The sequence below is a fragment of the Schistocerca americana genome, chromosome 2, assembly GCF_021461395.2.
Source record: "Schistocerca americana isolate TAMUIC-IGC-003095 chromosome 2, iqSchAmer2.1, whole genome shotgun sequence".
In the NCBI taxonomy this organism is placed as follows: Eukaryota; Metazoa; Arthropoda; class Insecta; order Orthoptera; family Acrididae; genus Schistocerca; species Schistocerca americana.
This window is the reverse complement of record NC_060120.1, coordinates 287,385,108-287,402,913: the sequence shown is the minus strand read 5'-3', so window position 1 is coordinate 287,402,913 and position 17,806 is coordinate 287,385,108. Positions and strand designations below refer to the sequence as shown.

At 39.5% G+C, this 17,806-nt stretch overlaps 1 protein-coding gene across 2 annotated transcripts in view; it reads right to left on the bottom strand.

Annotated features, from left to right (window-relative positions):
- The window catches only part of LOC124595324 (intraflagellar transport protein 81 homolog), a 97,869-nt gene that overhangs the window by 31,637 nt on the left and 48,426 nt on the right, over positions 1 to 17,806 (bottom strand). For both annotated transcript variants that reach the window (XM_047134024.1, XM_047134026.1), the window contains exons 6-8: positions 14,504 to 14,667; positions 12,713 to 12,898; positions 5,759 to 5,965 (exon numbers count right to left, since the gene is read on the bottom strand). In XM_047134024.1, the coding sequence (XP_046989980.1) occupies positions 5,759 to 5,965; positions 12,713 to 12,898; positions 14,504 to 14,667 (557 nt within the window). The remainder of the gene's footprint in view (positions 1 to 5,758; positions 5,966 to 12,712; positions 12,899 to 14,503; positions 14,668 to 17,806) is intronic.

Here is a 17,806-nt window from a genome sequence, read left to right as displayed (position 1 = left end):
TCCTCTTCCATTTCCATAATATTGTCCTTAAGAACATCACCCTAGTATAGACCCTCTATATATTCCTTCCACCTTTCTGCTTTCCCTTCTTTGCTTAGAACTGGGTTTCCATCTGAGCTCTTGATATTCATGTGGTCTCCTTAATTTTCCTGTAGGCAGTATCTATCTTACCCCTAGTGAGATAAGCCTCTACATCCTTACATTTGTCCTCTAGCCATCCCTGCTTAGCCATTCTGCACTTCCTTCAAATCTCATTTTTGAGACATTTGTGTCCCTTTTTGCCTGTTTCATTTACTGCATTTTGTATTTTCTCCTTTCATCAATTAAATTCAGTATCTCTTCTGTTACCCAAGGATTTCTACTATCCCTCGTCTTTTTACCTACTTGATCCTCTGCTGCCTTCACTACTTTATCCCTCAAAGCAACCCATTCTTCTTCTATTGTATTTCTTTCTCCCATTCCTGTCAATTGTTATCTTATGCTCTCCCTGAAACTCTGTACAATCTCTGGTTCTTTCAGTTTATCCAGGTCCGTGTTAGCTATGATTAAGTTACGCTCTGTGCAAAATTCTACCAGGCGGCTTCCTCTCTCATTTCTTAGCTCTAATCCATATTCACCTACTATGTTTCCTTCTCTTCCTTTTCCTACTGTTGAATTCCAGTCACCCATGACTATTAAATTTTCGTCTCCCTTCACTATCTGAATAATTTCTTTTATCTCATCATACATTTCATCAATTTCTTCATCATCTGCAGAGCTAGATGGCATATAAACTTGTACTACTGTAGTAGGCATGGGGTTCGTGTCTATCTTGGACATAATAATGCCTTCACAATGCTGTTTGTAGTAGCTTACCCGTTCTCCTATTTTTTTTATTCATTATTAAACCTACTCCTGCATTACCCCTATTTGATTTTGTATTTACAACCCTGTATTCACCTGACCAAAAGTCTTGTTTCTCCTGCCACCGAACTTCAGTAATTCCCACTATATCTAACTTTAACCTATCCATTCCCCTTTTTAAATTTTCTAACCTACATGCCCAATTAAGGGATCACCTTCCGATCTGTAGAACGCCAGTTTTCTTTCGCCTGATAACAACGCCCTCTTGAGTAGTCCCCGCCCGGAGATCCGAATGGGGGACTACTTTACCTCCGGAATATTTTACCCAAGAGGATGCCATCATGATTTAATCATACAGTAAAGCTGCATGCTTTGAACATAGCACAAACAAATCCATGGTACAGCACTGGGCACCTGCATCGCTCCAGCATATGCCAACCTATCCATGAGTCATCTAGAGGAATTGTTCCTAACCACCCAGAATCACAAATCTCTCAACTGGTTCAGATTCAGTGAGGACAACTTCTTGACCTCAACCAAGGGTGAGGACACCCTATCTACATCCCTACACAACCTCAACACCTTCTCCCCTATTTGTTTCACCTGGTCCTCCTCAATCCAACAAGCCACCTTCCTCAACGTTGATTTCCACCTCAAGATCGCTACATCTGTACCTCTGTCTGCATCAAACCTACCAACCACCAATAACACTTCCACTTCGACGAGTGAAACCCATTCCATACCAAGAAGTCCCTTCCATACCACCTAGCAACCCTTGCCCTTGTCTGACATCTCTACAGTGTTGAATAGTCCCTCTCCAAATATGCCAAGAGTCACACTGAGGTCATTCACAAACAGAAATTACTCTCCCAACTCCGTCCAGCAACAGATCTCTAATGCCTCACCTCCAAAATACCCACTGTCCAATCACAAAGAAGCACTGCTCTCATGATTGAGTACTAACCAGAACTGGAGCGAGTGATTCACATTTCCCACTGCCTCTCATCATGCGCTGAAATAAAGATTAACCTTTTACATTTTGATTACTAATCAAAGGCGCAACCCCCTAGACCATTGGTGCACCCATTCCATACGTCCTCAAATTTCACCTGCTCCAGTCGTGTCACAGGTATCTTCTACCTGTCAAAGGCAAGGCCACCTGTGAAAAGGGCCATCTAACTCACCACCAAATTTCTATATGGGCATGATAGCTAACAAGCTGCCTGTCCACACAAATGACCATCGCCAGACTATCGCCAAGAGATGGCTGGATCACCCAGTTACTGAACATGCTGCCTATCGTCCTGTGCTTCTCTTCACTGACAGCTTCACGGCCTGTGCCATCTGGATTCCACCTTATGACACAAGCTTTTCTCAGTCGGATAGGTGGGCACTCTGTTTACAACATGTCCTTCTTTCCCATAACCCCCTGGCCTGAACCTTTCCTAGTTCTCATCTCCCACCTGTCTGTCCCCTTCTCCGATCTCACTCCAGAACTACAAATGTGTTCTATTGTGCCAAGATGTCTGAAACTCCCTTCCACTTCTCCCTTCCCCTTCTCCGCTATGCCCCTCCCCCAGCACAGTCTCTCAATGCAGGATCTTAATCTCTACCCTGTGCTCACCAAGTTCTCGCAAGCTCCACTAGCATCCTCGCCCACCGGTACCTTTATATCCTTGCCCAACCCCATGTCATGCGTCTGCTTATCCCCACCACCCATTCCAGCAAATTTCAGCTCTGTCAGATGCAGCCACAGTCGGGCTCTAGTGCTCTGAGACATGTCTGTGTGCGTGTGTGTGTGGGTGGGTGTGCATGTGTGCGTGTGCGCTTTCTTTTTGTACTGCACAAAAAGGACTTCATTTGAAAGCTTTAATATTTTAGCAGTCTTTTCCATTGTGCCTGTCTGCAACTTGGTGCCTCTTCTATGCAGACAGTAGCTACCTATCCTTTCCATATTCTTGTCAAAAAATATGTTTCTAATGATAAACAATGCAAAAGTTCAGAAAATACAGTATAAGCTTTCAAAATAAAGAGATCTTTCTTTTAGAGGTCTCCAAAGCCTTTCTTCCTTGCCCCTTATTCCTCTCATGCCTCCCATCCTCTCCCTAATTGTATTCCTCACCACTGTCCTCCTCCCTCCTCCCCAACCCCCCCTCTCTCCCCCTCTCTCTCTCTCTCTCTCTCTCTCTCTCTCTCTCTCTCTCTGTGTGTGTGTGTGTGTGCTCGCTCATGCACACGCTCATGCTTGGGGGGGGGGGGGGGGGGGGGAGGGGCGGGCAGATGTGTGAGTGTGTGCTTCTTGCTCCTTCCCATTAGCACAAACAAACCACCCTCCTTCCTGAAACCATCACATGTGAGCTGCAATAAGTTTTCATTAGCACCCTTTGAGCTACTGACATTCATTGTTTTACGAAATACATCTTTTATCTACCTTTCATTAGCTTTAAATTTCATTGCTCAACAGTGTCCAGCATACATCAGTCTTTTCCCTCTGCTGTTCAATACCTATTATAACAATCTGTAACTGCACACTGCAGTCGATATTCAACACTAGGAGAAAAAATAATGAAACTACACAGATTTTCTCCATATGTCAATGATAAATAATAAATAAATCATTGAAAATGAATAATGAAAAAGATGCTCAAGGAAACAATATGCTGCATACATCATATAATATGAGACAACATGAACATGGATGATGCATTCTGTTCACTAAAAGAAACATTATACACCTTTTTCTAGAGTACTTTCACAGTAAAAAATTATGCTCAACCCCAAACACAATCTCAGTTGGTCAAGAATAAGTACATTTTACCTCATTCGAAAGTAGGAATCAGGGCTCTATATGTCTATAATTCCTCAATTTTTTATAGCATAAGCAACCTACATTCACTAACTGGGAATCAATTTAAAATATACTATTCTTAAACATTCCAGTTTGAAGTCAAATATGTTGGTGTACAGAGAAATAGACCCATTAGTCATGTACGAACAAAAAGTTTCAATATAACATTTTCCATTGCTTTGCCACATACAATGTTTTGCACAGTATAAATCACATTTCAATCTCAACTGTCTACTCTTGTAATAACCTATTCTTTTACTTTATTGCATTTTGCTAGTTTCAGCTGTATGATTCAACTGTGTATTAGACACATTTTATTCCCATAGCGTGCCATCACAAAAGTTATTTGAGAACTTGTCATCGGCAATAAATGCTGGGAAAGTCTACATACCAGTAGTAAAATTAGTCTCTCACCTGAGGAGTAAGCAACACTCATGGTGAGGGGAGTGGCCTGTCCCAATGGAATATAAGCATCATCAATGTTCATGATGTCTCGTATCATATGATGTATGCAACATATGACGAATCAGTAAAGCAGTGATGTTAGTTACTTATCAGTAAACCCAAGATTCTTTAAAGAATCTAACTCCCATATTAAAACAGCTTCTAACCTCTGATTGCTTTACAAATGTTGAACATGAAAGTGAGAAAAAAATTAGAAGAGGTTTGTAATTAAGGTTAAAGTTTGTTGGGAGTAACTAATCACTCTCATTATGAAATAATGGATGAATATAGTCTTGCACTCCATGTTAAGCAAAAGCAGCAATGTAGAAAAAGGTAGACTGCTGCTTACTGTAAAGACCTACATCCACATCCACACAGATATTCCACAAGCTACCATACGGTGCATCATAGAGGGTACCCTGTACCACTACTAGTCATTTCCTTTCCCATTCTAATCACAAATAGAGCGAGGGTAAAACCACTGTCTATATGCCCCAATATGAGCCCTAATTTTGCGTATCTTATCTTTGTGGTCCTTATGTCCAATGTACGTTGGAGGCAGTAGAATCATTCGTCAGTCAGTGTCAAATGTCGGTTCCCTAAATTTTCTCAATAGTGTTCCATGAAAAGATCATCGCCTTCCCTCCAGGGATTCCCGTTTGAGCTCCTAAAGCATCTCTGTAACACTTACATGTTGTTCGAACCTACTGGTGACAAATTTAGTAGCCCGCCTCTGAACTGCTTTGATGTCCTCCTCCAATCTGACCTTGTACAGATTCTAAACACTCAAGTAGTATTCAAGAACAGGTCACACCAACGTCCTATATGTGGTCTCCTTTACAGATGAACCACACTTTCCTAAAATTCTCCCAATAAACCGAAGTCAACCATTTGCTTTTCTTATCACATTCCTTAGATCCTCATATATAACTATCTCACTATCACTGATCTCTCTCTAAATGAACATTCTCAGAGTCAGGTCTAATGGTAATATGAACCATTGCTCATTCTACCACCACCAATTCCAAATACTCTCCTTCACCCTAACTCAAATCTGTGCAAGTTTAATCACAATCACATTGCATTTGATGCTTCTACCACTGGTTTAGCAACATGGCAACACAAATCCCATTGTGAAATGCCAGCTTGGAAGTCAGTGCTGCAATAAAGCTACATTTCATTTACATCTGACACTGGCCTGACAAGAAATTAACACAACAGAAACCAAAATAAAACTTCTGCTGCTTATCTGGTGGTCAATAGGGAATACAAAAGTATCTCCTAAGATCTTTTCATTTATCACATCAAATCGAAAATTCAGTTGAGAAAACTGTTAAATTATAAGGAGACAGACTGGCTGACCATTACTTACCTTTAAGAGGTGAAATTCCAAATACTTCTAAGAGAAACACTTAAAATTAGAAAACCAGAGTTACTCTTAGGCTTCCAAACTTTTACTCTCATTCCTCAGGGAGGAAAAAGGGTTTGGTTCAGGAAAGATGGAAAGAGGGGCAGGTCACACTGATCCCAGGTGGAGAGCTGCCCATCTACAGTGAGAACAAGAGGAGACAAATATCAAAGTTCTTTCTCTTTATACCTCTTACTGCCTGACAATGAACTTACCAGTTCCCTTAGAAGGGCTACATTTCTGGAATTCAGTAGCTCTAATGTCCTGGTCAGAACTCCAGCTTCAGCTTTCAGTGCTGAAAGTGCTGCTCTGTTTTGTTTGTACAGTGCACTGCGGCCTTTTAGCTTGTTGACATACTGCTTGAATTCTTCTTCGCGCAGAACTCTTTCCCCTGTAAATTCCTTCAATTTTTCCTGCTTTTCCTGAAAAATTCATAATTGCATTGTTTGAAAAAGAGAGATATGTGTAAATCAGGTGGGCAGTAGAGTACTAATGTGAGTATATTTACTTAATTTTTACGAGAGGCGCTCGATAACTAATGCAACGCTTTCTCTCTCAGCCAATTGTGGTTGAAAAAATGCAGGCTTTGTTGTGGGACATTATGGAATAATCCCTCTTCAGCTCCTATAGTTCCCTGAAGTTCCCATAGCTAGCAGTACTATACACAGCCTTCAAATGGCGTCTGTAACAGAGGTGTGTTCCCCGGCAGATTGATGTTATTTAGCTTCTTATGCCACAAAACCAGAGCATCACAGATATTCATAGGATCTAAGAAGTCCTCGCAGTGAAAAAAGCTCAGTGAGTCATTGGGTGAGGCATTTGTAATCATTGCAACAAGTTCATGCAAACTTGTCTGATCTCCCACGTGCCATACAGCCTCACACAGCTGTGACTCCTGCAATATTGAAATGTGCATACACTTTCATCTGAGGTGACCAACAGATCACAATCAAACACCTTGCTGCTCAACTGGGTGTAGCGCTGACACTCATCCACCAGTTGGGGTACTCAAAGGTTTGCCTGCTGGGTTCCTCACTGCCTAACAGAAGACCATAAAGAGCAATGAAGGATCACGTGTGTGGAACTGCTTGTGTGTTATGAGACTGATCATGACAATTTTTTGTTGAACACTGTCACAGACGACGAAACATGGGTTCATACCTTCAAACTGAAAACAAAACAGCATAACATTGGATTGGCACCATGGTACTTGTGTTCTGAATTAAAAATTCAAAGCCACACCCTCAGCACATAGTCACGGAGGCAGTCTTCTGGGACTCTGAAGGGATTATTCTGTTTGAGTATTCCTTCACAGTGCAACTGTCAACTCTGAAGTGTCTTCTGCTACCCCAAGGAAATTTAAGAACCAACTTCAGCATGTTTGTCACCACAAAATTGCGAACGAACTGCTCCTTCAGTGCACCAGAGGACTCCACAAAATTTCATTGGACTGTTCTTCCTCATCCACCCTACAGCCCGGATCTCACACCTTCAGACTTCCATCTGTCTGGCCCAATGAAGGATGCACCCCATGGGAAGCAGTGCGTGGATTATGGGGAGGTTATTGATGCAGCAAGACATTGGCTCTGACGTCAACCAGTAGAGTGGTACAATGCAGGCATATAGAGCCTCCCTGTAAGGTTGCATAAGACCGTCACAATGAATGGAGATTATGTTGAAAAATAGGGTTTTGTAGCTAAAAGATTGAGGAATAATACTGTGTATTGGAATCCTGAATATCACCAGCCTGCTTTCAGAAAAAAAGTGTTGCATTACATATTGAATGCCCCTCATACATTTAATGAAAAAAATGTCACTCTGATAAAGAAGATAAGGTCATATGGGCTCCTAGTTTAACTGTATTCTTACACCAGTTTACACTGAAGATGACAAAAATATATTTCAACAGTGTAGGCTCATACGAATTCTCCTACAGTAACAATGCATGGACTTGAAGAAAAAAGTGGAAGAGGCCCATTAACAGTACATAAGAACTGGAACTGTACAATGAAGAAGAAAAAGAATAGCAATTCTCAGAAGGGAAAACAGATGCAAATTAGAATACAGAATTACATGCTGATACAAGAATATGTCAGGCAGTTTTTTCCTTTCCTTTTTTAATTACAGTTTCCACTGAGTTGTACTGAAAACAAGTTATTATTTGAAATGAAAAATTTATAGAAGCAGCTCATATTTGTACAAAATACTTAAGGTATAGCTGTATGTTAGGAATTCACAAATGTGTAATCGAAGAGGAGTTGGTTGATCAACTGGCTGAAAAAGATACATTATAATGAGAGGCATCTATGTGGTCATTCCATGTCACAGGGACCAATATTAAAAAGTGTCCCCACTCGACCCTCTCCAAATCTAATGAACTTTGGTGTGAAGATTCTATATGGTCTTTGATGGTTACATAGCAAATTTCAGTCCAGTATCTTCAGTGTTTGAACTTTTAGGGGCTGTTAAAGAGAGGATACTCATCTTGGCATCACATATGAAGGTGCAAATGTGCCAAGTTTTCTAGGCTTTTTTAAAAGTTCTAGCGGACATTTGGTCATTTGTGTTAATATACACAGATAACTTTTTATGCTGAGTCCCACCTTGGTGGCTAAAAAATTTGTCGTGCTATTCCAAGAGCCAGGGTTTGACCGACCACTGCTAATTTTCATATGAACCAATCACACCAAAACTTCAGAGGGTTACTCCTACCTATGATGTCTATATGTGGATCAAATTTAATTAAGATTGGATGCCTAGATGAAAAAATATGCATCTGCAAAGTTGGCCAAAATTATCTACGTGCCAATTTTAGGTTGTTTTTGGGGGGCAATATCTCAACGGTCTTGTTCAATCTTTTTTTTTCTTACCACAGCTGGAAAAAGCATGCTTTAAGCTTTCCAAGCTATATTGTAAAATTTCTGGATCTTGCATATTGATGAGTAAGAATACCATCAAAAGTAGGGAAAATGAATTATCGACAAATACAAAAAATTAATACAATTTGAAGTTGTAAATCAAAAAAAGTGTTATTGTAGTGTATTTTAATAGTAAGATTTGTCTGTGGTTTAGGGAATGTAATGATGCTATTAAGAAGCGTTTTTACATTATTTTCCAGTATAGAATATAAATATAGAAAAACCTCAGAAAATGCTCTTCAGATTATAAAATCTAGAAGATCATGACAGAAAGCTATCTTGCTTTAGAACGTTTTAACCCTGCAAGGCATGGTGGTGTATATATGCATTGTCAGCCACTTTCCATCAGCATTATAAAGCAGCAATAATTCTGTAAGGCTCTATTCTTGCAGCAGTGATACATTGCTGAATCACCACTTTCAATTGTTGCTTTCATTATTGGCAGTTTTCACAGTGTCAGTCTTCTGTGCGGTGTAGTTTTTGGTGTTGACATTGTACAATCTTAGTGTTGAATACTGAGTGTTTGAACAATCAATAATCGTTGTAGCTGAAGGTAAGCTCTAAAACAATGTGTTTTGATACACTAATTTGTATATTTTTTATACAAACAAATCTGAATCTGCTGTGCTTCAAATCAGGATATTCATGAGCTTTCAAAATAGCTTGTTATAGGTTAATTAACTATTGTATAAAATGAACCAAGAGACCCTTGCACCCTGCTGCTTTGGTGGATCAGATGCAGCTGATTGTCATAAGTCATCACTATTCTATTGGGGGAAGAGTCAATTACGATCAGTTAAGGAAATGTCATCAGCGGACAAAGAGCTTCTACAACGTAGGCCTGGGCTTGATTTTACTGAAGTTGTTCCTACTGTAATGCCTTGCTAATGACAAAATTTCAATTCGTGCAGAAGACTTGCTGCAACCCGTTTCATAAAGAAAAACATGTAATCAAGAAGACTTTAACACCAGTAACCATTGCAATGTTTAAACCTGGTCAGGAAATTTGTACTAAATGAAGATATGAAGTGGCCTAAAAAGAATAATCCCACCAGGCTAAGCAAGAATCACCATCCACTGAAGATATGGATGTTGTTGACGCTTGCTTTACTGATAATACTTCATTATTATCACTTGGAGAGTCACCATTCAAGCTTCAATGGATCAGCAAAAGGGATTCAATAGGATACATAAAGCGCAAAGTTCTGAAAGCCCAAGGCAACATTACTAAGGCAACTGCCACAACTGCTGGTGTGAGCCAAGTCGATATTGCGCAAATACAAACAGAAGAGGGCCAAAACCATAAAGATATGGGCATCTTAATTGAAGAACTTAAGATTAAGCTTCAGACTTCAAGTAATTGCAGTAAAGTTCAAATTTTGACCCTGTCCCCAAATAGCTGGACTAATGAAAAAATGGCTAAAGAATTTTCTGTTTTAACTAAAATGGTGAGGAAGGCTAGGAAACTAAAGATGGAAGATGGGATTTTGGCAACACCTGCAAACCAAAAAGGGAAAAAGCTCAGTGTTGAAGTAAAACAAAATGTCCTCACTTTTTTGAAGATGATGAGTTTTCTCATTCATGTCCCGGCAAAAAGGATAGTGCTGCAGTAAGAATAAATGGTGAAAAGACTCACAAGCAGAAACGCCTGCTCCTTTGTAACCTGAAAGAAATGTTCATCGCTTATTGTAAACAATATGGAAATCAACTAAGCTTATAAATTTTTGTGAGCTCAGGCCGAAATGGTTTACTACAGTTGGTGATTCTGGATCACTTTCAGTACGTGTAAGTGCAATTCACAAAATGTCAAATTAATGTTGGCTTCAGCAACATCCATCCAAGTTGACTACAAGGATTTGATGAAAAAAAACTATGAAGTTTAGAATCAAAAGATTGTATGCTGCAACATTGTGAGAAATGTCCAGGAAAAATGCAAATAGAGGATTTTCTTGAAGATGCTTTTAAAGACTATGACCCTGAAGAAACAGTATAATACAAGCAATGGGTCCATACTGACAGAGATACATTAGAGACATGTCAGAGAACTGCTGAAGATTTCATGGAGGCACTAATTTTCAAAAGTACCGGTTTGAGAAGCTGTCACTTTGTGTCAAAACACCAAAGTTTATACCTTAAGCAGCTAAAAAGAAATCTTGCAGAAAATGAATTAATTATATTGATGGACTTTGCTGAGAATTATTCATTTGTTGTGCAAGATGCTACACAAGGATTTCATTGGGAAAATAGTCAGGCCTTATTACATCCATTTGTTGTCTATTTTGGTGGCAAAAAATGTCAGAATATTATCATTTGTATGATCAGCAACTGTCTCTGTCATGATGCCACTGCTGTTCATGCCTTTCAAATAAAGTTAATAGCATATTTAAAGGCAAAGATTGAAAACATTAAGAATGTTCATTACTTTAGTGATGGTTCAGCTACTCAGTATAAGAATTTCAAAAATTTCATGTCTGCATGAAAAGGTTTTTGGCATCACTGCTGAATGGAATTTTTTTGGAACGAGCCATGGTAAATCGCCTTGTGATTGCACTGGGGGAAGAGCAAAAACACTAGCAGCCCGTGCTAGTCTGCAGAGGCCCTTAGATAACCAAATATTGACTCCATATGATTTATTCAAATTCTGTGATGTTAGTATTCCAGGCATAACGTTTTTTTAAGTACCAAAAGAAGAGATTGAAAAATTCAGCCTGATCAAGAAACAAGGTTTGCCATGGGACATACAATACCTGGAAGAAAGAAAATCATCAATTTAAGCCAATTAATTGTAATCAGCTCAGAGTAAGCAGAGTTTCCAATGATGCTATAGCATCCACAGTTCATGCCTCCGAAGCAGATGATGAAACTCCAGCAATCTCAATTGCAAGTTTACAATCAGTACAATATATTGCATATATGTATGACAATTTTTGGTAGGTTGGAAATGTGTTCACATGAACAAAAAGGTGTCCTCATCAGCTTTATGCACCCACATGGTTCTGCTCGTTCCTTCCACTGGCCAGCCGCTTAAGACACCTGCTGGATTTCTGAGCAACATATTTTCATGACTTTAGAAGCACCATCAACATCATTAGGAATACAATACAGTTATCCACAATCTGCCCTTGACAAAATTGTAGCACTATTTAACCAAAAATGGAACTGACTCTTAGCATTTTTGTTTTGCAGATTTGCTGTGTAGTGTATTACATTTGTTATTATGAAGTGTGTTAAATTAATGTTTGAAACTGATTTATATACTGGAATTAAATAAAACTAATTATGGGACTTAATCAGCAAAATATTTCACTTTTCAATCTTCTCGAAGTGCTAAAATAAAAACTTTTGAAATGTATTCTTACTCAACAAAATGTAAAATCCAGAAATTAAACAATATAGCTTGGAAAGCTTAAAGCATGCACTTTACAGCTGTAGCAAGAAAGAAAGGATTTAACAAGACAGTTGAGATATTGCCCCCAAATATACCCTAAAACTTGCATGTAGAAAATTTTGGCCAACTTTGGAGAAGCATAAGTTTTCATCTAGGCATCCAATTGATTACATTTCTTCCATATATATAAATCACAGGTAGGAATAACCCTCTGAAGTTTTGGTGTGATTGGTTCATATGAAAAGTAGCAATGGTCAGTCAGACCTTGGCTCTCGGAATAGCGCGCTGAATTTTTTAGCCGCTTTAGAGGCTTGTATTCGTATTTAGGTGTGGCTAAATCCCTAATTTCTGCCATGGTGAGATTCAGCTTAAAACATTGTCTATGTATATTAACGCAAATGACCAAATGTCTGCAAGAACTTTTAAAAAAGCCTAGCAAACTTGGCCCATTTGCACCTCCGCATGTGGTAATAAGATTAGTAGCCTCTCTTTAAAAACCCCTAGACATTCAACCACTGAAGATTCTGGACTGAAATTTGGTATACAACCATCTAAGACCACATAGAACCTTCACACCAAATTTCAATAGATATGGAGAGGGTCCAGTGGGCACCGCTGGTCCCCTTGACATGGAATGACCCTATGTCGATACAGCAGAGCCACAGAATAGAAGATGCACACAAAAAAATTATGTTTGGATTGCTATTGCATAGCTATTCAACTTTCATCCTTCATCAGAGCACAATGTGTAAATGTCCACTGAAACAAACAAACAAACACACACACACACACACACACACACACACACACACACACTCTCTCTCTCTCTCTCTCTCTCTCTCTCTTTCTCTTTCAGTGATAACCTGTATATTTGCTTCAAGTGAAGATAATCTGTTTTTCAGCTCTCTCAACTGTTCGGCTGCACTTTCCTTCTTCCTCCCAATTATCGCTGCTTGCTGACGAAATGGGGCCAGCTTATCTTCAACTGGGTCATTCATAGCTAGGTGCCGTTCAACTAATTGGTTCACATCATTATTTACTTCCTGGATCTAGAAAACAAAGAAAGAATTGCAACTGGATAGTTGGATAACTATTATTAATTTAAAAGAGGTAAGCTATGAGCTGCATCAGAAAAGACAAAAAATTTGGGGAGCAGTCCAAAAATTGAGTGTTCTGTCACCAATAAACCAATTTAAAATAGCAATTACAAGCAAAATGCCAATTGAGAGTAAAGAGGCAAGAAGACAGAATGATCATTGAGTAAAGTAAACGACTTGCAAATAAGGAAACAACAACCGTATTTGCATTACATTTTAACACTTCCCATAATAAGCCCTATTCTCCCCCCCCCCCCCCCCCCCCTTAAGAAATGACCTTTTATTCCATTTACCTCAATCTTGATTCATGGTAGCCTCCCATTCATGCTTTAGTTACCAACATAATGTTTTACGGTTCAGTTTTCAACATTTCATTTTCCTTAGAATAAAATCGCATTTTTTTTCTTATCTGACATGCAGCTTCAGGTATGAAATTACTACATGGGGCTAAATAAAGAGTGATTTTGAGAAGCATGAGAATTACAGTAGTTCATCAGAAAGTGGAGGGGATGTTATCTGCCATGCTGCACACCCATTAGTATTTAGTAGCAATGGAGCAGTGGACCTTTTAGCAATGCAGATACACTGCCAAAACATTTTCTCCCAGCATTAATTTGCATGAACAATTGCATCATGCTGTCACCAGCCAATTTATCATCACTAAAATCAATCGGTGTCACTGTCTCTGTAAATAAAAACAACATGACAAGCGTATATTGCTACCCTTCTCATATTGTTGTTAGACCATCCTGGACTTTCCAGTAAGGAAATAAAAAGTTGTTTGATGAGTTTAAAGAGTCTTTGTCAATAAATAAGTAAATAAACCCCATGAGATCAAAGGCAGTGCGTAAAACTCAAACAATACTGCGAGTATTGTCTCTGAAAGGTCAAAGTTGTTGCTAAATGGTCATCAAGATTATGATCTTTTCCTTGTGCCATTTTTCCACACTGGTGCAGTGTCGGAATGGTTATTAATGGATTTGGCATGGTTAGTTTAAGGGGTGACCAGATGCCCTTCCTGTTGCCTGCCCATTACCCTCTGGGATGGAATGTGTGTAACCCAACTACCTACAAAAAGTGTTGTTCATTTGAAAGTAAGTGAAAGTTTTTTGAAATGTTCACGAATGAGGGGGAACTTAGGTGCCAGCCTGGTATTCACCTAGTGGGATGTGGGAAACTGTCTGAAAACCACATCCAGGCTGACCAGCATACTACCTCTTGTAATTAATCCTCCAGGCAGGTCCGATCTTGGGCGGGTGAACCTCCCCATCACAAAAGCAGTGCTTTAATATGAACGTTTATCCAAGTGAACAAACGGTTATCAAGGTCAAGAAATAAAAAACTTAAACCATGATGAAGTCAACCATTTTAATACATAAATTTTTCATTTGCAGTTAAATTATAAGTAACTACAAGACTATAGCCCTGATAAATAAGGAACTAACAAAATGATAGTGTCACAAAGGCATGAATTATTCTGACAGTTACCAGGAATATTCTTAACTTTGTGGCAGGAAAAATTATGGAAAAGAATTACACATGAAGCAGGAAACATACCTTCCTATTCAGTGTCTCCAAGTCTCCTCTGCCTAATGATGCATCTGAAGCTACATTCTGGAGTATTTCAACTTCTTGTTTCTTCATTTCTATTTCTTTCGGCAATTTTTGCTTCACAATGTAAGTATTAACATTTGTCTCTTCTTCTAAACGTTGTAACAATCCTTCAAAAAGAAAATTATATGAAACTATCAACTACAGAGTACAGAACAAAATCATACCAAAAGATAATAATAAAATGGGGTGCAAAAGAAGAGCACCTAACTATCAATTAATGCAAAATAATCATACAAGTCCTTTGTTTATTATTATTAAAGGAATACTAAAGAAGTAAAAGTTATGGAAATAGAACTGTATGACAATTATTGCACTTAAACACAAATTATGTATTACAGGATGGCCATAAACAATCTGAAAAGCTAGTAATGATGTTGCAGAGGTGACTGTGGTGAGAATTAATTTTTTAAGAAAAAAATTGATAGTTTATGCCATTTTTTATTTATTTTGCGCTGAAGTTAGCCAATAAGATCATTGAGAACAAAAATTCAAGTAAAAGTGTTGGGAAAAATGTTCTTCATTTGGTTTCCTCAAACCAAACAAATGTAACTTTTGCTTATATAGCTTAAATTTATCATTTCCTAAAAAGCACATTCTAGTGGTAATCAGCATTTCAACAAGTAGTAACATATGGGCTATGGATGACTGTGCATTATTGCATTTTGGTACAAGCAAGTGCTTGAATCTGTGTGGGCAGTGACCTGACTGGCTAACTTCAGTGCCAAATAACTAAGAAATGGCACAATCAACTGAATTTTTTCTTAACAATTATTTTCAGTACAACTTTCCCTGCAACACCCTTACAAGTTTTTCAGACTGTTATACAAATATTACAAATCAGAGGCTATTTATTCAAAAATTATGTGATATCAACTACATTACAAGCAGCTAACATGAAGTCCTCGAGATTGCAATCAGGGCGGAACAATCAGGTGAAGAAGATGCTTGTTAGATTTAATGACTTCACCACAATTGCAAAGTGGGGGGAGGGGGTGGGGGGAAATGGTGGGAGCAGTACCAATTATCTCCATTTTAAATGATCTGCTTTATATCTTATCCCTGTCTGCAGTCTGCTGAAGGGTTTCTGGACTTCCCAGATTCAGTGGTGGCCAGGAGCTAGCTGTTCTGATGGTTTCATCCAGTGATGGATTTTGCAGTTGACCACAGATCCACTTTGGTCCAAGTTTGTTGTTAATAGTCTGCAGCAGCTTTGAGGAATTAATTTTTTGATTTCAGTGTTTGCATAGCCTGCTGAATGCCACAGGGTGGCTGTAGTACAGAAATGGAGCACTTCATTCTCTTTCTGCAGACGATTGCATAACACTGAGGTGTTGGTGGAGTCATACCAGCCAGGTGATAGAGCTTGTATGGAGGGTTAGGTTTCAGACAGCAAGTGCTGGAAACATAAAAATGGTCCCTCAAACTATTGAATGTAGTGACACAATCTGGCGTAACTAAAAAAAGCGGACAGCTGGTGCAATGTTACTGTTGACTGCCATGGTAGCACTGCCTAAATCGTATTTGTTGGCAGGAGTGCCCTCCAATAAGGTCATGTCTACCAGAATCCTGCGTGTGAGCTGGCCCAGGACTGGTCTGAGCCACTTGTAATTCTCTAGCAGTGTTGATGCAATGTAAGTGTGCACCAGTGGGACCATTGGTTTGGTTCTTGCTATGGAGTCAATTTACAGGTGTCTCTTCAGACTTGGTCAGTAGCTGAATGAACTCTGACACTGCACAAATTGGATTTTGATTGTGTTGCACCACTATATTTCCAAAGCTGAGTCCATAACTGGCACCTAGGTGAACCGGACAGTTGCCACCACATTCTGCTGCCGAAAGCTAGAAAGGCGTGACAAAGTATGGATTTGGCACTGAAGCAAACTGGTTACCATACATCTAGCCCTGGTGCGGGGCTGGAACATTGTTGGCACAGCACAATACAGGGGAGGGGGGACAGGGTACCGCAGAGCACAGAGGTTATCTGGATTACATTATGCCCAGGCTGCTTCTGCGGTCTATGTGATCAAAAGTAACATCCTGTCACAAACTGGCTGGCGTGAGAGGTCATAAATGCTGCCTGTTCTGGCCATGCAGTACCTGTCATCAACTGCAGGCTATCCTGAGAAGAACACCCATCCAGCCTCAACCACTACCATATGTTGCCTTCTCTAGCCATCGGTCTAGGTGTTGCACCTAGTGCTGATGCTCTCAGGAGCTGAAATGGTGATCCAGCTGAGAGGGGGGGAGGGGGGCGGGGGGGGGGGCGCTACTGTTCCCTAACTCCAGGAAGCCACCCTGTGGTGTCTTCAGTTCACCGACCGCACCTGAGGGCAACTCGTGCACACACGTATGCAGGCACACGCACGCAGGTGAGCGCATAGGCGCGCACCCGCCCACACCCACACACACACACACACACACACACACAAGAAATTTCAGCCTAGGACAGTCAGGGAGGTACCCTGTTGAATGTGGTTAAATCAGAGACTTTGGCAAGATGAGGGAGTCCACGACAGAATAAAAAGAGAGGGACACTGCTATGAAAATACATTCATCTACATCTGTATCCCAGGAATCACAATAGAGTACACTGCATTAGTCATAGTCCATAGATCTTTGCTGAAAGATCTCTGGGATATGGAAATAAGTCAAAACCGTGCATTTTAATTAACTCACAACAATGAAATTGTTTAATATAACAAAATTTTTGAATTATTTTGCTAATATTAATTGCAGAATAACCTAAGACATTAATTTCAATAATTTCTATGGAGACTTTATCAACTGAGGTGACCAACAGAAAGTCCCTTAATTAAACCTTTAACCCCATCATACAACCCATAAAGCATTTCATGTGCTGTGGCAAGTTGTTGAATACAAATGTCCTCACTTCTATCTGTTCTTTTTGTACTATTGCTGACACCCTTGAAGAGAGAGAGGGCTAGATAATAGACGCAGGTGACGGCTTGACTACAGTAAGCAGGTTCACATACATGCAAGTAGCAGTAGTTATGCATGGATGATGAGAGGTGCCCAGGATGGACTTGTGTGGAGAGCTGCACCCACAACCCAGTCTTCAGACTGATGGTTACAACAGCAAGAATAACAACAAGAGCCAACAAAAACATTACTGAATGTATGTATTATCATAGTACACTCTTTGCAGCATATCCTCAACTGTTGCTACAATTATTGATTATGAATAAATCTGCTCCAGTTGTATTTGACAAATCCTTTATTTGGATA